We start from the raw sequence: 21905 nt of genomic DNA, 5'->3' as shown, positions 1-21905 counted from the left end.
GGCAGGTATAGACAAATAAAAAAGATGGGAACATACTTAATGTAAAAAATGGGATGAAATATATTTAATATTGATCCCATATTGAAAATCCTGTCGAATGATATTTCTACTTGTTCTACTGAAAACAATTTACTTTTGCTAATGTACAACAAATGCCTTAAAAATATTTGAGGCATCTAGTAAATGATACTTTTTTAAAGAAAGTCTCATTTCCTGAAAGAATATTGATCTTTTTAGAATATCAGAATGTCATAAAAACCTGTTTGTTGCGTCAATCGGTCCAGAAATTTGCTTCAGATTGGTCACAATAGACTTTTGTACCTTGAATGCGTTTAGCAGCCTCTTCTGATACAACACAAGTTTTTTTGCCCTGTCTCTTATTTCCTTTTCTGTGACATTATTCTCTATTTGAGATAACGACTGCGACTGGGTGAGCTTGAAGTTAGATAAATATTGTTTCTCCTTCGCCAAATCCCTGTTTACTTTCAGCAAAATGCCTTTGATTTTTGTGAGTTTCGATTCAGATGTTTGTGCTTCTGCAAAACAAATTGCATTTATACTTGAAAATATTACAGTGCTTTCCTTTTCTAGTTCGATGTTTAGTTTTTGAATCCTGATGCTGAAATTATTTGGGAAATTCAGCATTAACAAAATAAATGTCCAAATTAACAAAAATAAAGTGGGTATTATTTAGTACATTATAGGGCAACGAACGTACAATGGACGTACCTGTTCAAAACTAGGCATAGTTACCCCCCCCCCCCCCCCACCGAGGTTCAAATATGGAGCCTGTTCCCTTAGCAAGTTTTAGTTGTATTTTGATTTTAAACTGGTGGAAGTTACAAATAGTGCATCCCACAATACTTGCAAAATTCATTTTGGCCTAGATGCTGGTATCTACCTTTTTTGTCGATGCTGTGTTGCATTTCATTTTGCAGTGATTGAACTTCGTCAAAGAGCTCGGACAAATCTTCTAAGCCATGCTCAGGCTCTCCGTGTTGTTGTGACAAAATTGATTCAGACAATGAATCTTCGAAGCTCATTCTTTCATTTCTGTATTATGGTAAAATTAGATTTCAACTTTGCTAAGATGGCTTCAAATCAACTTTAGATATCTTCCATTCTGGCGCAATTAATTTAAATTTTGGCGCGAAAGTATTTGAACACGTGACAACATTGGGAGGCAACTATTTTACATTTAAAATCATTTATAAAAACCTAAAAACTGGTCCTTACAAAGTTTGGTTTTACAAGTTGGAAAGAGTTGTGATGATTTTTGTTTTATTGCTTATTTGATTATATTTATGCCGATTTGAGCACTCAGGATAGAGTTGAAACCAACAGGATGAAGGCCTCTTAATGAAACCGAGTGATTTAATGACGAATGTTTAGGCAAGAGAGAACATGTAGTGTACAATTACCAAAATGGCTATGTTCAACGCACTGCTGCGCTTCACAACTTGCATCATTGGGGTTATTCTTTCTTTATATGCATTGCATGTTGAAATTGCAAAGGAAAAAGACGCAGATTTCAAAGCAATGTGTGATATAAGCGAGAAAATGAGCTGTTCAAAGGTGTTCAACTCAAAGTAAGTGATAATTTTGATAACTTCATTTCTTTTATTATCAACAACATAAATAGTTAACTATTGTCTGCAATTGATATTTGAAATATGCACCCCTAGACAATAAAAATAACCAAAGTTTCAGAGGTTTGCTAACCTTAAGCATCAAACACAGGCAACAATTGTGGTGGATCTGTCTTTAATCTATTAATCTTAAAAATTAATCTTAAATACACTTGAATCGAATTTATATTATATTATATTATCTGATGTTATCTACTGTTTCGTAACGGTATAATCGCCGACTCCACGAATTACTCCACGAAAAACAGAGATGGTCTCTTCTGAATTTTTTTTAAAGAATTCCATCCAGTGAATCTAAAACGGCATGTTGTGTCCTTAAGATATATGTTTACTCTCATCTCTAGTCACCTAAACTCTAGAACAAATAAACTTTGACAATATAAATGCAAAATAATATGACCCACCTTATCTTATTTTTATAGTGACTATATTTGTCTGTTCTATAGTTTTGTTCTATTTATGCCTGTTTCAATAAAGGAATCAATTCAAGTGGTCTTGCAAAAGTTTTACAAGATCTCTGCTGCTGGCTGAATCATTCTGATTTGCATAGCAATAGATAATATTTTTTAAAATGGAGAAATGGAGAAGGGAAAAACACACTGACACCGATCCACACCAAACAGACAAACCTATCACTTGCTGGAAGTTTTTCTCATGTGCTCTAGACAAAAGAAGAGACCAATTCTGGCAAAGCTGGCCAATCTTCAGTTTGCAACATTAACTACATGAGCCTTTCCAGATATTAAAAATTTTGAAGACCTTGAAAAACTTCACCAAAATAAACAGAATTTTCAGCCTTTTATAATAGTTACATTAACATAGCTCTTTTTCCTGAAAAAGTAATTGTTGCTCTTAATTGGACAAGATTTATCATAATTGACCCCAGTTGAGCAATTAAACTGAATGATGATACTGCTATTAAAATTTTATTCCTTTCTGGATGCTGAATAAAGAATGTTTGACTAATTTGGCTCCAAAGGAGCCAGTACCCAAATTTTCTCTAACATGTCAGCAAACCTTTATTCTGATGTTACGGGCAACCTTTATCATCCCTTTCTAGACTAAAAATTGTTTACAAAATGTCTTATTATATCATTTTTCAATTCACATTTTATTGTGATTTGTTGCTTTAGCCTCTTTTTGCCCTGCTCTTTGGGTACTCTTTTGTTGTATAGGTTTCTGGTCTTTTAGAAAACAATAAATTTTTAAAAAACTCTTTTAATCTAGCATCAACAGTACCAATTTAAATCAAATTTTACCACTATCAGTAGGGCAGTGAGGAGGATGCAAATAGGGATGGATGCCCCCCATGCAAAAACTCTCTTATCATGTTCCAAGTAGTGTGGACCCCCATTTTTCCCTCACATTACTTGCCTTTGCCCCCAAATTTTCCCAACCTGGCTATGCTACTTATCACCTTATAATAACCTGATAAATTATTTTGCTTTTGAACCATGAAAAAATAATAACAAAAATTATTTGCACCAAGAATAGAATGTTATCAGGGACAGATTTACCAGAAGTGTGGGGGTGTAACAGCCCCTTAATTGTTTTGTGTTCTTCAGTAAATTTTGCTTTGATTGATTGATTTTTAGAATTGCAAATAAAAAAATAAGGTGATATAGAAGAGTAATACAATTCTAGCCTGTTTGGCTTTCATGTTAGTAGTGTATGCCAACCAAAATTAACAGAGCTGTTTAGAAAGTATATGATAAAAATTGTCATGCCAGCTCTTTAACTGATAAGGATATGTGGATAAGGAGATTTAGTGTTGAAATGAGCAAGTGCATGTGCTATTTTTTTTGGTTTTTCTTTATGAGCAATTCATTCATGTTTGTCCTAATAATAAAGCAAAGTTTAATCATTTCAGGTATGGAACTGGCTTTGGAATTATTGGCCCAGTACTAGGGGAAAGCTCGATGTTCAATGTGCCAAACAGTATTTATGGGATTGCATTCTACCTACTCACAATGACACTGGGTATAACTTCCTTTATAGGGAATTTTTTTCCTTTTCTTTTATTATTTGAACAATAATAAACTTCAATGTCATTCATTCTAGTGCAGTCATGCTAATTTCTTTGCAATAATCAGAAGTCTATTTTCTTTTGTTAATATTTAAGTTGTTAGCAATTCATGTTTTTTCAAATTTCAGCCTTTTTCATAAAAAATTCCTTCTATGTTATTTATATTGCTATTTTGAAGTTTCAATCAGGCCCTGCAAGAGGTGCGTGAGCTTGACCAACCAACTCCGTGCACACCTTGAAAGTTCTAGGAGCTTGATTGGCTGAACACCTAGCATTATGATCTCTAAAAATTAAATGTAAAATTTTGTTTTGGATGATATTGGATGATGCCCAATCGAGTGCCTAGAAAGTTGAAGGTGCTCAGTTTGTCATGCACCTCACAAGGCCTGTTCTTAATCAATTAATATTAGGCATCAAGACAACATTTTACAGTTGAAAAACAACAATCCTGAAACAAATTTTGATTATCATGTTTTTACATCTTTTTATAGGTTTTGCAAGATCAAATCAAACTGCAGCAATGCTTTTGGTCTTCACATCCTTGATTGCTTGTGTTGGTTGTGTCTATTTGGCTTATATTCTTTACTTCATTCTGAATGATTTTTGTGTTGTGTGTTTTATAACCTACATTTTAAACTTCTTTTTGCTATTCCTAAACCACCAGAACTATAGACAGCAGAGAAAAAATAAACAAGATTAAACTTGCTAAAAACTTGCTGTTAACAAGAGATGTACTGATATGACATCACTTATCAATAGATTGAAAGGGTAAATGACTATGAGATTGAATTGTTTTTTGACTCACCTAGCAAGTAACAGAGAGGAACAGAGAAAATATGCAAGTGAATGGATGGTACAAATTGATGCCTTCTGTATAAAAATATCATGTTTGCTTTATGAGCCAGATTAGAGAATTGGACATCATTAGTTTACTAAATAAACTAAGAAATTGTCATAAATGTTGCAAGTACTAAAAATACATAAACTTGTAGAGCTTAAGTATATTTATCTCCCCATTATCAAAGAAAACTTGAAACATGTTTCAGTTAAGTTTAACAAGATAAAATTGTTGGTTTGTTTAGATTTTGTAAATTTTGTATTTTTGCATTCAAAAAAATTGTTTAATTTACTATTTTAAGTAAGGTAAGAAATAATTATGAGTGAATACTAAAACATCTTGATTTCAAGCATTTGAATAGCATGTTTTTGAGATATTTCGTGGCCTCCCAGATTTTCTTGATCACCACCAAAGGAACTCAAATTGATGTGTGTACATTTAAGTTTCCATTTCTTGAGTATATTCTCGATAGTCCAGTTTGAGCTTAAAGAAAAAAGAAAATGGTTGGATTACAATGAAATTTGCAAAATTGTCATTCAAGTGATAACTGTGAAATTATTATCACTGAAATATGATATTGGTCGCACTTAGTCCTATGTGCCAGTTCTTGATGCCTCAAATGCCAGAGATCCATTGCTTTTCCTATTGCTTTGTCCAATGTTCTTTCACCCATAAATTCTTAAGACTCCATTTTAAAATAAGATAGTTGGCAACTATGCTGAGTAAAACATAGCAAAAAGATCTGCCTTCATCATAACAAGAACTCAGTTGCAGACAAAACAGTATTCAGAACAGAAAACTTTTATATTCTTTAGTGAACATATGTTCGACAAATGAGGGCAATTTAGTAATAATGAGTTTCACACATTATTCTACCTTCTAACTTGATATGTACACCAGAAGACACAATTTGGGTTCTTTTCCATTAGAAATGCAATAGTGACAATAATGTCTTCAAAGTCTAGAGTTAAATGCAAACAAATTATGGTAGAACTAAATTTACTGTGAGCAATAGAGTAACAAATATATCATAGTATAACAATAGTTGTAAATTTGTGGAAATAGAAGTTCCTTATTTGAACATTTTGTCAATTAACTTAGTTAATTATTGCAATCTGTTAAGATAATTGATAGTAATGAAAATTTTATGATAAATGAAAGATATCATTAAAAAATTGAACAACTTCAAAATTTCAGCAAATATTTGCTATGTTTCTTGTAATATTGTTGAGAGGACAAAAGATGGGTATTGGTACTAAGATATAAGCTTGTTTGTTGGTTTTTCAGAACCTTATTTAAAAGTCTTACATCTTAGTTTTATTTACCATTAGGATTGTAGAAACAGTCTGATCCAAGAATAACATCCAATTTTGGTAGGTCCAACAACTCAGGTGTGAATTCGCCCCATGTTAGCGGTACTTGGATGATTCTACTTTCCACATTATTTGAGATGCAACTCTTTAAAGCATTTTCTTGGCATTTTGGAAATTTGCTTGAATCACTAAGAATGACATTTGCACCACATTTTGCAGCTACTATGCCGGGTAGAGCTGTTCCAGCTCCCAGCTACAAAACATGAGTCATAATAAAATAATAAAATCATATTTATTTGAATATGCTTATTCTTAACAATCTTGGTAATTTAATTACTGCTTTTATGTGAATTTACAAACCAATTCATCTACAACAAATGTCATTCGAAATAAAGGGCATTCAGCTATAAATAAATTAAAAATGTCACATAGAATTAAGTCAGCCATACTTAAGTAGACATAAGTAGCAAATAAAAAAAACCCCAAAATGCAAAGAGAATGAACAACAACAAATACATGTAAATCAGTGAAGGTTAATACTTCGCCCTGGCATACAGGGCTCCATCAGAGCAAAAAATGTGCATCAGAGCAAGAGCATAATTTTCATTACCTCAAGAACATTCTTTCCATGAAACTCATGTTCGTGCTTCAAGATGAACTGTCCAAGTACTGGTGCACTTGGCCATGTAAACATGCCATATTCTGGGTCAACCAACTAAAACATTGAATTTCAAATCAGTTTGGCTTGTATCAAAATTTAGAATGAGACCTCTATATTTGAGTTGTTTCTGAAAACATTAGAATTTGATTAAAAAGCTCACATATAAGTTACTCTTTATATAAGAACCAGAAAATTAAAGGTCAGGCTGGCTGTTCTTAATTTTTTCAAAACATTGAAGCTGGACTGTTTTTAATTTCTTCTTAAATTATTAGAGTGTGCAAATTCAATTGCTACCTATTTCACACAAGAGGATTTTTTAGACCCTGTTTGCCATCAAAGTGAGTGTGTCATCCTTTATTTGCCAACATCTTGAAAATTCACTGACAGATCATCCTGAGATGAGAAAACCCCCTTGTTTTTGAGATTAGTGGCATACCCAAGGGGGGAATAGGGGTCCAGACCCCCCCCCCCCACTTTTCCAAAATATGGTCCTTGAGATTTGTCCAAAAACAATGTAAAACTCATGGGGGGTAGCATACTGTATGCTTGTGTCAACAACAATTGTAAAGTTCTTTGCTATTTACCAATAGCTAACATGAATCAAATGATGGGGGAAATTTTGCAAAAAGGGCATTTTACCGCATTTGTGAGTGTTTGAAGGGCATGGCCCCAGACTGCCCCACTGCTGCAGCCCTGGGTCATCACTGTTTGATATGGCAATTTCAGAGAAGGATTCACTACCTTATTCAATACTACATTTCACAGATCCTCAGCCTCAGCTTGTTCTTAATTTGTTTATAACTTTGGACCAATTTTGAGGCCTGAGTTCTTATAAAATTGGTTTTATAATAAAGAGTGTATCTTCAAAATCCCAAATCAAGAAACACCTTGAGAAATGTTTCAGTCCATTAGCCTATTATATCTGCTTCTGCACTGCTCAGAGGAATATACTTATTTCTGAAGCCTCTTATACTGCCACCTTCGCAGCTACAGCAGCCCTGCTACCTCTGTTGCTCTGACTTTGTGGAAGTTTCTGACATTCCAGCAGAGAAGTTTTTCAGGCTAAGATCAAACAGTGTATGTCGTTTGCACTTTATTAACTTCCAGCAAGAGCAAAACCAACCAATTAAAAGCACAATGTGTGCAATAAGCCGTGTAAACTTGGTGTACTTTATAGCTCAACTTCTGGAAAGGCTCTTCTCTTCTAAACTTCCTCTGTTCTAAATGACCATTTAGAATGTAATGGGAGAGGCTTTTGCTGCCATTATAAACTCTTGTCTTACAATGCTCCTACCTCGTTTATATATACTTTTAACTCTTCTCCAAAAGATTCGTTTTGAAAAATAAATGTTTTTACAGACTCCATCAACCAGTTTTTGTTGACAGTGACAGGGAACCACAACAATAATTTTCATTCTGAAACGAGGCTATTCAACAAAATGTCGGACGACAAAAGCGTGGTAACCGTGAAAGCCGATTGTAACAGGAAAAGATTTTTAGGTATACAATTTTTCTTGATAATCTATTCACTGCAAAGCAGAATCATTCACAGATTTGACCTGTTTATTGTTAGAGCCAGTAAAGTTCGAGCTCAATCAGGCTGATTGTTCCAACACCAGACCTATCACTTTTGCCAGGTGTCATCATCATGCAATTCAATGCTTTTTGCGTGAGTTTCACGCTTTCTGGAAGAAAAACAATAAAGAGTACAGTAGAAAAAAGATAATTGACTAGGCTGAACAATATGCTCGCGCATTAAGGAACAAAAGCTTGGCAAGATTGCTGAACTTAATGTTTTCAAAACTTTAAAAGGCAGTTGAGTTAAATCTTCATAATGTTTTAAACTGCCAAGGATGTCAATTTATAGAATGGCATCTTGTTATGACACAGCAAACAACCTTGGGTGTGACCTGCTAATTCTAGGGTTTTACAAGTTTCTTCAGTCCATTACCATATATGGGTCACTGTTGTAAACAGCTGTTATGCCATGAAAGTCAGGCGTCTTGCTGACAGCATCAGAAAAAAATCAGTGTTATGTCGAAATCTGAAACAGCTGTGGAAAAGCTGTTTTTAGTTTTAGGTTCATCATTAAATTATGCACTAGAAAATCAAAACAGAATTGCTATACATGTTTTTGCTTTTTCTTAAAAATAATTTTAGTTTCCAGGATCAGCTTCTTGCGAGGCTTTTAAAAGAATTTGTCTATCAGCCATTAGCCAAAGAAACATTAAAAATAACAGGAAATATTTTTATATTAAACATTCTCAAAAGGTAGGGAAAAATAAAATACAAGAACTTGGGGGTTTTCTGTCATAATTATAAATGAAAGTTTATGCCTTCGTCACACCTGATGGAGAGGCTATTAAGAGAAATTCATTTTGAGGGGCTCCACAGCATTTACAATCAATATGAAAGCATCAAGTTTTTAACTGATCTGGAAGTGGAAGATTGACTCACACTTTGCAATGTGGCTTCTTGTAGTTGGTTTTGTTTAGCTAAAAATGATTTACAATCACTTTATAAACATTTTTTAGAACTGACAAAATCTGGCAGTTCAATTGCTTTTGACTGCTTCATCAATAGGACCTCATTTTTTTTACCAGCCTGAGTTGGTTTTTCCAAATGATTTCTTACTTAAGAATTTTACTCAATATCATTTTTATTATTCTAAGCAAAATGTATTGGATACATTTTTTTATATGGTGCTAAATGTAAGTGTCAAAATGGAAATCTTTCCAAGATGGGGTTCTACAGGCATTGGAGGGAAATATGGGGAAAGACTATAAGGATCAAGGGGACATGTGGTGGTGGAGAAGGGATGTGAAAGCCATGCTGAGAGGAAAGAAGACTGCATATCAAGAGGTATGCAGGAATAGATCTGAGGACAAAACAGTTATATATAAGAAGTTGAAGAAGTAAGCAAAGAAAGCGGTTGTAAGGGCTATTAAAACGGAGACACACTGAAATGCTAGAGGACTTAAACAAGAAAACTAACAACTTATTCAAGCTGGCAAAGTCTATGAAAAAGGCTGCAAAGGATGTTGAAGGAGGAAGATGTATGAGAGGAAGAGATGGAAGACTAACTTTTAGCGCCAAGGATAGGGGAAGAATATGGAAAGAACACATGGAGAAGATCACCGACAAGGAAAATGAAGGGGATCCGGTAACAGATGCTGACATTGTGAAAGGACTGATCAAGAGTGTCACTAGAGAGAAAGTTTTAAGTGCAATGAGAAAGATGAAACCAAGAAAGGCAGCCAGACCCTTAAATGTACGCACTGTAATGATAACTGTGAGTGGAGAGCTAGGAATTGAAGTTATGATAAAACTCTGTAAGTGTGTGCTGGATGGCGAGGGGATGCCAGAAGAATGGAAGATAACCATGTTAGTACCTATCTCCAATGGAAAAGGGGATGTAATGAGCTGTGAGAAGTGAAGTTGCTGGATCATGCTATGAAAATTGTGGAGAGAGTGCTTGATTTCATGGAATTTGGTTTTATGCCAGGAAAAGGGACGACAGATGCACTATTCATACTAAGAACAGTATAAGAAGAATATCAAGATAGGGTGAAAAAGCTGTACATGTGGATTTAGAAACGCATTTGACCCAAGGAATGGGTAATGAGGAAAAGAGGTGTGCCAGAGGCAATGGTGAAAGCAGAAATGAGTCTTTATACAGGAGCAAAGACTAGAGTTAGAGTTGGGTCAGACCTCTCAGAAGAATTTTGTGTGAATGTAGGAGTACACCAAGGGTCAGTCTTATCACTATTTTGTTTGCAAACTATGTTGGTGTTGTTACAGAATATGCCAGAGAAGGGTTGCTATCTGAAATTCTATACGTTGATGATTTGGTTGTGATGAGTGAAACCATGGAGAACCTAAAAGAGAAACTTTGGAAGTGAAAAAAGCGTTTGAGAGCAAAGGAAATTAACCTCTGGAAGAAAGAGTTAAATATGATTGGAAGAGATGGAAGGTGACAAGGAGTAAGATAAATCTATGTGGCGTGTGTGGGAGGAGAGTAATGACTAACTCGGTTTTGTGTAAAAATTGTGATGATTGGAATCATGGTTGATGTGCAAAGATGAAAAGGGTAACCCCAACACTGGTAAGGAATTTTGTAGGTGCTCGGTGTGTGAAAATCAGTAAAGGGGAAATAGAGCCTATTGAAGAATTATGGGACGATGTGGAAGTAGTGGGAAGCTTTTGTTAACGGGGCAACAGGTTGAGTGCCAGCGGAGGATGTGAAGTTGCAGTAACTGAAGAACAAGACGTGGATAGGAAAAAAATTCAGGGAATGCAATGAATTACTACTTGGAAGAAGGTTTTCTCTGAAGATGAAAGGAAGGATCTATATCTGTGTAAGATCACCTATGTTATATGGCAGTGAAATGGTGCTTAAGGAAAACGGGATGTCAATTTTAAGAAGGACGGAGAGAGCCATGCATGGCCATAGTGAGGACAATATGTGGGGTGAGACTGATGGATAAGAAAAACACAGACGAACTGATGGACATGTCGGGCTTGAAAGAGTTGGTGGATAAGCTAGCGAAAGCAAATGGAGTGAGATGGTATGGACCTGTCCTGAGGAGACAATAAGATAATGTTCTAAGAAAGGTGCTAACTTTTAAAGTTGATGGTCTGAGAAAGATCTGGGAGGACTTGGAAAAAGCAAGTGGAAGAAGAAATGCAGAAATATGATTTACAGAATTAAGATGCTCAACATCGAGAGAGATGGCGCGAAGGAGTGAAACAAATTGCTTTAGGGCATAATTGAATCCGTCCACCTGCTTTAAAGTGGAAAAACCTGGATCAAAACTGAACTGATAAAAATACTATAAAGAAATAAATTATTGACATTTTTGATATCATTTTTTTACATTTTAGGCAAGCCAAAGAAAATCCTAAATCAAATTCCAACTGAGGTTTCCGAAGACCCAAAAATTATTGAAGCTATAAAACTGGTACGTAAAACTAATAGGCCAAATATTTTTTTAGCTGGCCAGACAAAACAAGGGGATAATCAAGCGCTAGCTGGCTCCTTGCTAATTCATAAATTAGTTGCTTTGGCATCTCAATTCAGATTGGTCTGAGTTAAGTAAACAAGGATCAGCTCGTTGGAAATCTTTAGCTGGTTTACATAATACTTATTTGTTGGTCATAAAAGTCTCATGGTTCTCTCCTGTAAATAAAAACTATTACTACCCTAGTTAAACCAATAAATTGTAGCGCTTTTGAGAAATTCTATCATTTATTTAATGTTTACTACAATCCCTGATCAACTCGTACAGCCATGAGCTTTCAATAGACTGTTCATGTTTATATGTGTCATATATTAAAACTTACAGCTCCCTGAAAACTACAATTTTGAAATAAAGAAGACAATTTGGAAAGTTAGAGATGCAAAAGCTAAGAGGGGTAAGTATCCAATATGAATGCAATGAACCTTTCAGTTTCATTGTTAATCTTAACAAGGTTAATTGCTAATGCTGATAATTGGTCAATGTTTTATTATGACTTTAGCTAGTTTTACCCAAACATATGTGTTGAAAGTCAATGAACTTTCAGCTCTGGTAGAAATGCTTGTTTTTCACTTTTATCTTTTGTATTTTCAACCATAATTATAATGTCAACTCTTTCTTATCAGTTGCACTACAGTTCCCTGAAGGACTTCTCTTGTTTGCCTGCACCATTTCGGATATTATTGAACGGTGGGTGATTCTCTTTATATTTTACTTATATCGAAGAATACTTGGCTTTCCCATTAAATTAGATTTTTAAAAAGGACTGTGACCAAATTTTATTGTTTCCCCCAAAACCAAGCCATGAACGTCTGCTTTACATTTTCTTTTACAGGTACAAAACTGCTAGAAACAGTTAAACCCAATCATTATGATTTCCCACCTTTTTACTATGATTTTTTTCCGAAAAGACCTTCTATTTCTCACCTTTTGCAGCAAGTATTTCAGTTACTGTGTTTTTTCTATATCCGCTATGATTTTTTGGGGTCATTATCTTTAATTTTAAGGATTTAATTAAAAGCATTAGTTGTCGCAATATGGTAAAGAAACATTGTCATGAAATTTTTTTTATTCAATGGAAAAGTGACTTGAAAGTTTTACTCTTTCTTGATAAGAATTTTGGTATTATTGTCAGATTTACTGAAGCAGAAACCCTCATAATGAGTGACGTCACATATGGTGCCTGCTGTGTGGATGATTTCTCTGCGAGGGCACTTGGTTGTGACTTCATGGTCCACTATGGTCATAGCTGCCTTGGTAAGTTGAACATAATAAAAGAGTATATGTTTTTCCATTTGCCATGAGACTATTTTAGAAAAATAAGTGTTCTGCTGTTCTTCAGTTTTATGAATTCTGGTAAAATCAAATTTTGTTCCTTAAAGAATATTTTAGCCATAATATACATCTCCTTCTTGACATTTTACAACTTCTTAAAAGAATTAGATAAGTTGATTATATTGTAAAAGTTTCAAAGTTTTTGAATTTCGTGCTTCTCATCAACATGAATTTATTCTCCAGATGAAAGATGTCACTGGGGTTTTGAATTGCTTCTCTCCAACTCCGTCTAATTGCAACCACTTTTATGAAGGATAAACTTTTAAGCTTTGTTCAAAACCCTTGCGTAAAGTCGTTTTTTATTATGGATGTTTAATATGTTTATCGTTGTCAATAAATCATATGCTAATTGTTGTAGAGCCGTCATTAGGGCTGACGATTTCAGCTTGAATGTCTGCTTTTGGAAAAATTTGGACATAATTTGATCGGAGGGTATATGTCCCTTTAGCATTCATGAATCTCTTCTGCTGGGAAAATTCATCCTCGACCCCGTGCTGTGTATTAAACAAAAAGATATTTGTATTGCACTAGCCAAAAATGTTCGCAGCACATACCCTTGAAAGTAATTTGTGGTAATCAAAAATTTTTACAGCTATGCAATTGTCGTTTTTATCAGATTTCGAAGAGAAAATTTGATTGCTTTACTCGATTTCAGTGCCTATAAACGCGACGGAAGGTATCAAGATGCTGTATGTCTTTGTGGACATCAAAGTTGATCTCAGCCACTTCATAAACACTGTTAAGCATAACTTTGATGCAGGTGCTAAAATCGCAATGGTTAGCACAGTACAATTTCTATCGACCTTACAGGTATATTTTTTGGATTTTTTTCAGAACCTTTACATGTTCTTTTAAGATAAGTTTAACGAATGCAGTATTTTCGATTGATTTGCTTATACTGGGAGAGATGTATTTTCTTCTCGATTATCTGTTTAAATTTATACGTTAGTTGAAAATAAATATCGCTAGCTTATCCGTTTTTAGTGGATAGTGCTCCTCTTATATTATGGGCGGTATTTATGATGGAAGTATTCCTCTTTATTCCCCCTCTTGGAGAAAAATTAGTCTTTTATTTTTAGGTAATAATAATAGCATTTCTAACAGGAATTTCCGAAGTTGGGGTCCTGGATTTTCTTATCATTTTTCTTTAGACACCATAAATCAAATTCTCGATTAAGGGAAAATGAATGAATGCATTTAAAGCTGAGTATCCTGTAGCGGATCAAAACGGGCGCGAAGACGGCAATTGTTGCACCTGACAGATTTTTTTAGAGGTCGGTTTTGCCACAAGTTAGTCAGCACCCAAGCGATTCGCCACTGGTATCGATAGAACTTCACTTCAGCTCAACCATGTGATTTCTTCTATGAATAATGTCATTTAATTTGACGGTTATTACCGAATCAACTTTTTAAATTTTTTTTACCCTGAAGCCAGTGATAAGTTATTGGGGGGTATTAATGTCCTCTTCTATCTTTTAGATCGGCCTTAACCCTGAACTCATCTCTCATAATCTTCAATTAATATTTTGCTTATTGAATGTGAAATTCCTAGGCAGCTCAAAAGGAATTAGGAGCAGATTTCGGTGTGGACATTCCTCAAGTTAAGCCCCTGTCACCAGGAGAAATCCTCGGCTGTACATCACCAAAACTGAAAGATTCTGAATACATCGTGTAAGTCTTCGTTTCCTTCTTTACATGACAAACGTTAATTGCTAAAAGTTGTTAATTGCAGTAGTTAAAGATGTAAAGATGTATATTTTGACTTTTTCACAATAAGATACTTGACCATGAAGACCATGAGTCTAATTGAACAGAATGAGCATTGGAAACACTCGAATAACTCGTTGCTATTTGGACCAATCAAACTTTCTAGCAGATTCCTTGTATTGGTTAACAAAAGGTCTACGATGATTTCCTGACCATATCATTTTGTAGGGCATGCCAAAAGGTGGTTTAGTTTTGACTAAGAACATTTTTAAAAAATTACTGAATTGAACATTTCTTTAAATTCACTTTTATATTAACGAAGTGGTTTATCACAATATAGTCAAGTTTTTAACCTGTTATGTTATATTTCGATTCAAAATGGGTAAATGATTAAAATTATTCAATGTCAAACCAATTTTAGTGCAACGGCCTTTGGAATTTTGTTACTTTTTCCTTCGAGTGTTGTTATTTTCCCTCTAGAATTGACACTAAATAAATACTGCACAAAAGTTTTCCAAAATGCCATTAGCATGTTTCTATGGCTAATTTTTATTGTTTGATTATATCCTTTTTATTTTTAGTTACCTCGGCGATGGACGGTTTCATCTTGAATCAGTTATGATACAGAACCCAACGATACAGGCATACAAGTACGTTTTGAAATTCAGATACTTTCTTAGCCTTTCAAATGCCTACAAAAATGAGAACTGTTTTAATATTAATTCTAGTATTACAGTGTTATGTATTTAGAAGCTATTTAGTCATAACAAAGCAGTGCAAAAATAGAAAGCATATTGAAGTATCTATTTCGTGTGTACATGAAGGTTCCTAGGAGTTGAGCAGAACCGTTGAGAAGTAAGATGTGACTGGAAATTAGACTTTAAAATAAAAATCAGGGTAAAAAGAATGATCAGTAAAAGTATAAATGAATCTTTAATTAAATGAATATTTAATTACCCGGTTAAGGTAAACAGTGAAGTCAAGTTTGTTTTTCCAAAGACCAGAAAATATATAAATTATAAGTCTTATATTAAGTTCTATTATCATAGGTCTTGTTTTATTGTTTATCGTCTTTTGTTCTATTGTAAATTTGATTTTTTACCATTCTGTTCATACTAGTACCCCTTGGGTTCATCCGCCATTCTTTTTTCTTTTTTGCTAGAATTTTCACAGCCGATAACTCTATTCTCTAAACCTTTTTTCCCTTAAATGCCTTTATTCTATTCTTTGATAATTTTGCAAATTTTTCTGTGTATCTATTGTTTTAACACTGTTTCATTTAATTCTAATACTTTTCAGTCTTTCTGAAATCGTTGATCTGCAATATTTTGTTTGTCTTAGGTATGATCCTTACAGCAAAGTCTTTACCAAGGAGTTTTATGATCACGAAATGATGCTTTCAATAAGAAGAAAAGCGGTCCAATTAGCTACATCTGCCTCAAAGTTCGGTATTATCCTTGGCAGCTTGGGCAGGCAAGGCAGCCCCAAAATTCTAGAAGTATGAACAATCAGTTCGTGTTGTAACTTTTCCTTTGTGTGTGCAGAGAACTGCTCTCAAAAAAGCCATTAGAGTTCTGTTTAAGATATATGCTAACGATGTGTTTTATTTTGACTGAGATTTACGATTGCTGAAACTGGTATTCTTTAACTGATTTTTATCGTTAAGACCAGAGCTGATGCTAGCAGTTATTTATCATGCAGCTAATACCATGAATATTCAAACAACAAAGGCTCCGAATTGCATCTTTCTATGCACCCACTGTTATCCCATTAGAGTATTTGCATCAGCTAGGCACAAATTGTCCAGCATTTTAGCTGCTGCTGGAGACGCTCCACCCTGAGCATTATAATTGCCTTAGTCCCTTTTAATTTTACTTAGTGATTTAATTTTTCTCCCTGAATTCCATTGACATCGTTTTGCCCCCTTTCATTCAAGACATCTTTCCTTGACCCGTATAGCCCCTAAATCAACCTTAGATCTCCATATATGCTGCCTAAAATAAAGATGGTTTCTGGTTTTTTTTAGTCGTTGGAAGAAAAGCTCAAGCTGCTTAATAAAGACTACATCATTGTGTTGCTATCAGAGATATTTCCACAAAAGTTAAAGTTAATGACAGACATAGAGGCGTACGTATACGGTTGTACAATAGAAATTATTTCTGAAATTTCTTATTATTCATTTTAAATCGAAGTTTACAAGTTCTTTTGTAAAGTGTAACGGAAATCTAAATATTTCCTGACTGTTAATGTAGGATAGAAACATGGTCAACTTTGTGCCAGCTAGATTGGAAATGACCCTTGGAATTCCTTTGTTTCCCTTTGATCAGAAAGTTTGCTTTCGCATTAGTTTTAAGTCAAATGTTTACATTCATTTGAATGCAACATAATTTCTTGCCTGTATGACAAGTTTAGCTTTGCTTTTCTGAATTAATCGTTTTTCGTTTGAAAAAATATGGCAGGCTAGACGATATTTTTCTGAAAGTGAAGAAAAATTATTTTTACGCTATCATTAACTGTCAGGAAGTTATCTTAAAGGAAAAGAAACTCGCGTGAGTTATCCATCAAATACTTATTTCAATTTTCCTGAAACCTATATTTTGTTCATTTTAGATGGGTGCAAATTGCATGTCCACGACTTTCGATAGACTGGGGAACTGCATTTGAGAAACCATTGCTAACGCCATATGAGGTAGTTTTACGGGTAGACCTTTATTTAGACTATGTAATGATGTCTTGAAATTAATTTTTAGGAATGTTTTCAATTCGAGTGATATATTCTGATGAATTCTAAAATGCTCATGCACGTGGAAAAGAATTGATTCTAATGGAGGCAGATTCCGAAAATAAGGAAAAAATCTCCTTGCTTGCCTGAAATGATTTTAAATCATCGTCACTGTATATTTTGCTTCTGTCCAGTTTAGAAGTAAGTATTGTCCTAAAATTCTGACCGTTATTCTGCCTATTAAAAATGCATTTTTATTCTCCGTTGGAAAAAGCGTCGTTGTCTCTAAGCATCTTTTGCATATGAACCTTCTATTGCAGGTAATGGTGGCGCTGTCACAAACTGAATGGCAAGAAGTTTATCCAATGGACTTTTATGCGAACGAAAGTTTAGGGGATTGGACAGTGAACAATGAAAGACATAGACCGAAAAGGCCAACTAGAAAACCAAATGAGGGTGCAAAATTAGGAAAAAATAAAGAAACGGTGACAAAGTAGCAATACTTGAAATCTAATTCGCCCTGCATTGGTATTTTGTAAAATCTTACGTTAATTATAATTTAACATTTATGTAACAACTTCTAGCGTCCACGCGCAATCAAGCTAACCTGCGTCTAGCAACCTAGGATTATTGTACAAAATAGAGGATCCATACCCCCTGAATGAAACTTCTTTCCACATGCTATATATGCTACAAGCCTTTCCAAAACAGTGCAGAAAGTTTTTGAGAAGGAATTTTGGCAATCACCAAAGAGTTAATAGCTGTCATATTTTCATTGGTGTTTAACTTCTTGTTTTTTTCTGTCAATGATTGTATTTAATGAGTGAAAAATGGTCCACATGTATCGGGATATATGCGCCTTTAAATGAGTTCCCCCTTTAAGCGAGGAAAAAGTAGGAAAGCGGAAATTGTGGAATCAACCAAACAGCTCGCGCGCCCATGTTTAGACGGCGCTTTTCAGACAGAAGTGACTCTATTTACATTTGCTTTGCTTATTACAGTTAGGCTAACTGGATTAAGTTTTGCATTTGATTCTTTGTAAAGTCATATTTTAGAAGAACTGTATATGTTCGATTTTAATTAGCAGCTAGATAAAAGCTAGATGTTCTCCTTCCTTTTCAAACACGATGGAGACAAAAGCAAAATGCAATTGTTTCAATTCATTGACTTCCACCGTAGCTTGCTCTTCCATGGGATTAAGTTTTGCATTTGATTCTTTGTAAAGTCATATTTTAGAAGAACTGTATATCTTCGATTTTAATTAGCAGCTAGATAAAAGCTAGATGTTCCCCTTCCTTTTCAAACACGATGGAGACAAAAGCAAAATGCAATTGTTTCAATTTATTGACTTCCACCGTAGCTTGCTCTTCCATGGGATTAAGTTTTGCATTTGATTCTTTGTAAAGTCATATTTTAGAAGAACTGTATATCTTCGATTTTAATTAGCAGCTAGATAAAAGCTAGATGTTCCCCTTCCTTTAAAACACGATGGAGACAAAAGCAAAATGCAATTGTTTCAATTCATTGACTTCCACCGTAGCTTGCTCTTCCATGGGTGTACAGTTTTGTTTTTATAACGGGGAGGGAGCAAAAGTTATAATTCATATATTTTTGCTTGAAAGTGTAAAGAGTAAATGTAATATACAATATAATTATGTATAATGTGCAAGTGAATATATTTGTCCAGAGAACTGTAAAGAAACAGCTAAAATGCACTTCTCTAAATTCCCAGTTATGTCTTATAATATATTGCAAGATTCTGTACAAGCAGTTTAGATCTTAAATTCTTAGCCGATTCTTAAAGATCTTCGCAGAGGGATCAAAGAGATTGACAAATGGAAGGTATGTTTTAGCCGTTAAAAAGAAAGACATCTATCTGAGTTTTTGAAAAAAAAATACAAGCGTGACATTCATGCAACAAGTTTTATGTACATTTGTATTATGCAAGCATGTTTCAATTCCTAAAGTGTTTTAATGATGAAGAAAGACAGTAGCAAAACTGAAACTTTCTTGCTCGATCCTTATCAAATTTACACGTTGTGTCGCTTAAGAATAATTTAAGAACATTCTTAGGCTCTGAATATCACAATTCTTAGTACAGAACTTGAAAATGGCTTTGAAAAAAGCAAACATTTTACAACATATTAGCTAAAAGCTTTTTTGTTAATATGTTGTAAAATATTTGCTTTTTCAAAGCCATTTTCAATTTCTTAGTAATTTTAAGGCTCAGCAGAATTTAGGTATTCCTATGTCAAATAAATGCGTATGATTCTATGTTCTTTTTCTTTACTTTCAAGATTAACCAATTCTCCTGCACCCCCTCTCCAATACCTCACTTCCCTTCCAATGTACAATCCCGTTCCCGTAAGAAATCAACGTGGAGCTGGCAATTGAACATGACCACATATTTATGATCTATCTATAAAGATTTTGAATTTGGTACGCAGGGTTGTACTTTGGTATACTAGAGGTATGCAGGATATCGTAAACAATAGAAAGGGGTAAGAATAGGTTTTGTTGTGAACCTTGTGTTTCACGTGTTAGATTTTGTGACAGAAAATTTTCCAGCTTTTGGTTTTATTATTTTTAAGATACAAACTGATTAATATTACATTGCTATACTGCACTCAAAATCTACGCCCTCTCCTCCTTTCTCCTCCTACCAACAACTCTCTACGACACGTGTTCCTTTTCCTAGGGACCTGGGGCGAGGTCTCTAACAGGTTTGCTCTGGTATTACACAAGAGGATTGACCCCCCCCCCCTCCCCCCGAGCTCCTCTTAGCACTGCTCCAGTTTGGAAAGGTGCGCAGCAATGGATTCCCTTGTTAGAATTGCCAGAATACTTTATCGTCTTTGCTAGAGACAAGTTTTAATAGGCCTAATTCATTGAAAATACTTGGGTTATCAAGATGAACTAAAAATACCCATTGATAACCTTTACCTTTCAAATTGTGACCATGCTGCTACGTAAAATTTTCTTATCAGTTCCATACGTACAATGAAACAACTATTTTGGTTTTTAGGTTTCGGGAAAGTGTCATACTTTTGGAATCGTTTTGTATCAACTCAATGTAACCCTACAGAGTTCGTGACGTAAGTCCAGATCTTGGTCATATAAACCCTAGACAAGTATTCATCTCGGATATGTAAAATGTTATCATTTCCGCTTTAAAGAATGAGATTTACTTTTCAGGCTACAGTTGGAGACGAAATCAATCTGCTTTGTGGGAATTCGTAATTACTCAATATAGCCTGTTCATCGTTGGAGGCACTCGTTTCTCTTTTTAAAACATACAGGGGTACGTACATAAAAGCAGTCTAACAGTGACTTTTTATTCGGAAGTAAGGATGGTGCCATAATTACTTTGAAAGCAGTGTGCGTATGCTATTATCTGTATTATGTAGGCAATATTTAGATTTGATTGTTTGTATTGAACGTCGAATAAAAATGTGATAAGTTGTCTGTTTTCTGACACTGTCAAGTACGTCTTTTTCTTTTCGTGAAAGAATTTTGTGCTTACTAAAAGATCAACCTCGAAAATCATCTGATAGCAATTTTTCACTTGTTATTATTGTTTCTTCCTTAAACATTGTATAGTCACATTTGCATTTACACAATCTTTGGAATTTCATAAAATTCCTATAGAAAAAGATTCAATCAAACAAAAGCCTTTTGCAATGAAAAACATGTACTGGGAATGATGAAATTCCGAACATGCTTTCCCGAAAGGCGTTACACTTATCCAGTGTGTTTGTTGAGCAAAAGGCAGAGTAAATACTAAATGCCTTTCCCTAAAAGGAAGTCTGCTGTAAATTGAATCCTGGAAAAATGTATGTTTTTACAAATCAATATTTGGTCATAAGCACAGGACTCAAACTAATAACCTTCCACCATGAATCCTTTCAGAATGTGTTCTTTCTTCGGCTACATATCACTGCCCAATCTCAATCAAACCAAAACAAAACCGTGCGAACAGTGTACTTGATTACCCAGCATTCACCGTTTTCATGAAAGCGCGTATTCAATCTTTGAGTTGTAATAGTAGAAGGACTTTGAGAAAAAGCAGGAATGGAATTTAGCAGTCCCTGTGTCATTGTTCACAAAACATTAATGAAACAATTTTAAGAACCTCACCCGAGCTTGGATGTAAAAACTTTTCGCCTTGCAACGCGTTTTACCTTATTTTCGTATCGCGTATATCATTTATTTCTTTGGTGTTTAACCCGTAACTCCCTCACATTGCATTGATTGTCATTATTGATTATATGGAGACATTTTATGTCTTCTCTCTTGATGTGGTCTTAACTCCTTTGGTCCATGTAAAGCCCTCGTGTCGCCCCCTTATTAGTATATCGACAGGAATTTTGAATAATATTTGAATATCATCTTTTTAGACCCACAGTTAAGTATAGTCACTTTGTCATGGATAGTATCGAATATTCTGCATCAACTGCCAAAGTCTTTTTTAATTCGTCTGGAATTTCTCAAGCAAACTACGGACATGAGAATCAAAGAAATTTCCCTTTCAGTCACATTCTAGACATTTTTGCCACAACGTTCTTTTAGCATGAGTTGGTTTCAGTGAAGTTACATTCCATTGATAACTATTGTATCTCTCTGTATTGTCTGAAAA

General features: G+C 34.5%; 4 protein-coding genes across 5 annotated transcripts; 2 read left to right on the top strand and 2 right to left on the bottom strand.

The window, feature by feature from the left end:
* Positions 1–22: 22 nt before the first annotated feature.
* Positions 23–1043, bottom strand: LOC148959937 (uncharacterized). The gene is made up of 2 exons (XM_089109488.1): positions 902–1043; positions 23–536 (listed from the first exon to the last, which is right to left on the bottom strand). The coding sequence occupies exons 1-2, from the start codon at positions 1041–1043 to the stop codon at positions 250–252; spliced, it is 429 nt and encodes a 142-aa protein (XP_088965614.1). The 3' UTR covers positions 23–249.
* A 382-nt stretch (positions 1044–1425) lies between these two features.
* On the top strand, positions 1426–4457 carry LOC135683730 (vitamin K epoxide reductase complex subunit 1-like protein 1). The gene is made up of 3 exons (XM_065199077.2): positions 1426–1589; positions 3520–3629; positions 4167–4457. The coding sequence occupies exons 1-3, from the start codon at positions 1426–1428 to the stop codon at positions 4373–4375; spliced, it is 483 nt and encodes a 160-aa protein (XP_065055149.2). The 3' UTR covers positions 4376–4457.
* LOC135683727 (histone-arginine methyltransferase METTL23) lies at positions 3456–7878 on the bottom strand. Of its 2 annotated transcripts, none has more exons than XM_065199073.2 (5): positions 7782–7878; positions 6437–6541; positions 5839–6079; positions 5390–5474; positions 3456–4996 (listed from the first exon to the last, which is right to left on the bottom strand). In XM_065199073.2, the coding sequence occupies exons 1-5, from the start codon at positions 7851–7853 to the stop codon at positions 4843–4845; spliced, it is 657 nt and encodes a 218-aa protein (XP_065055145.2). In that variant the 5' UTR covers positions 7854–7878; the 3' UTR covers positions 3456–4842. The 2 variants fall into 2 exon arrangements, with proteins under 2 accessions (XP_065055145.2, XP_065055146.2); XM_065199074.2 differs by lacking the exon at positions 7782–7878 and adding an exon at positions 7127–7267.
* Positions 7855–20053, top strand: LOC135683720 (2-(3-amino-3-carboxypropyl)histidine synthase subunit 1). Its single transcript, XM_065199064.2, has 12 exons — positions 7855–7987; positions 11372–11448; positions 11833–11902; positions 12132–12195; positions 12641–12762; positions 13496–13650; positions 14393–14511; positions 15129–15197; positions 15889–16045; positions 16574–16674; positions 17158–17236; positions 17590–20053. The coding sequence occupies exons 1-12, from the start codon at positions 7927–7929 to the stop codon at positions 17764–17766; spliced, it is 1251 nt and encodes a 416-aa protein (XP_065055136.2). The 5' UTR covers positions 7855–7926; the 3' UTR covers positions 17767–20053.
* The last annotated feature ends 1852 nt before the right edge of the window (positions 20054–21905 follow it).

The sequence above is a fragment of the Rhopilema esculentum genome, chromosome 7 (genome assembly GCF_057945365.1).
Source record: "Rhopilema esculentum isolate cy_ngs chromosome 7, ASM5794536v1, whole genome shotgun sequence".
In the NCBI taxonomy this organism is placed as follows: domain Eukaryota; kingdom Metazoa; phylum Cnidaria; class Scyphozoa; order Rhizostomeae; family Rhizostomatidae; genus Rhopilema; species Rhopilema esculentum.
The sequence above is the reverse complement of the archived record's forward strand: the minus strand, read 5'-3'. Positions and strand labels throughout refer to the sequence as shown.

Coding starts and splice junctions, on each gene's coding strand:
- LOC148959937 (XM_089109488.1), bottom strand. CDS start 1,043: ATGAGCTTCGAAGATTCATTGTCTGAATCAATTTTGTCACAACAACAC. Junction 537..901: donor ACACAGCATCGACAAAAAAG/GTAGATACCAGC, acceptor TTTGTTTTGCAG/AAGCACAAACATCTGAATCG.
- LOC135683727 (XM_065199073.2), bottom strand. CDS start 7,853: ATGGAGTCTGTAAAAACATTTATTTTTCAAAACGAATCTTTTGGAGAA. Junction 6,542..7,781: donor TAAAAGTATATATAAACGAG/GTAGGAGCATTG, acceptor TCAATGTTTTAG/TTGGTTGACCCAGAATATGG. Junction 5,475..5,838: donor CTGTTTCTACAATCCTAATG/GTAAATAAAACT, acceptor ATTTAACTCTAG/ACTTTGAAGACATTATTGTC.
- LOC135683730 (XM_065199077.2), top strand. CDS start 1,426: ATGGCTATGTTCAACGCACTGCTGCGCTTCACAACTTGCATCATTGGG. Junction 1,590..3,519: donor TCAAAGGTGTTCAACTCAAA/GTAAGTGATAAT, acceptor TAATCATTTCAG/GTATGGAACTGGCTTTGGAA. Junction 3,630..4,166: donor CCTACTCACAATGACACTGG/GTATAACTTCCT, acceptor ATCTTTTTATAG/GTTTTGCAAGATCAAATCAA.
- LOC135683720 (XM_065199064.2), top strand. CDS start 7,927: ATGTCGGACGACAAAAGCGTGGTAACCGTGAAAGCCGATTGTAACAGG. Junction 12,763..13,495: donor CTATGGTCATAGCTGCCTTG/GTAAGTTGAACA, acceptor ACTCGATTTCAG/TGCCTATAAACGCGACGGAA. Junction 17,237..17,589: donor CATTGCTAACGCCATATGAG/GTAGTTTTACGG, acceptor CTTCTATTGCAG/GTAATGGTGGCGCTGTCACA.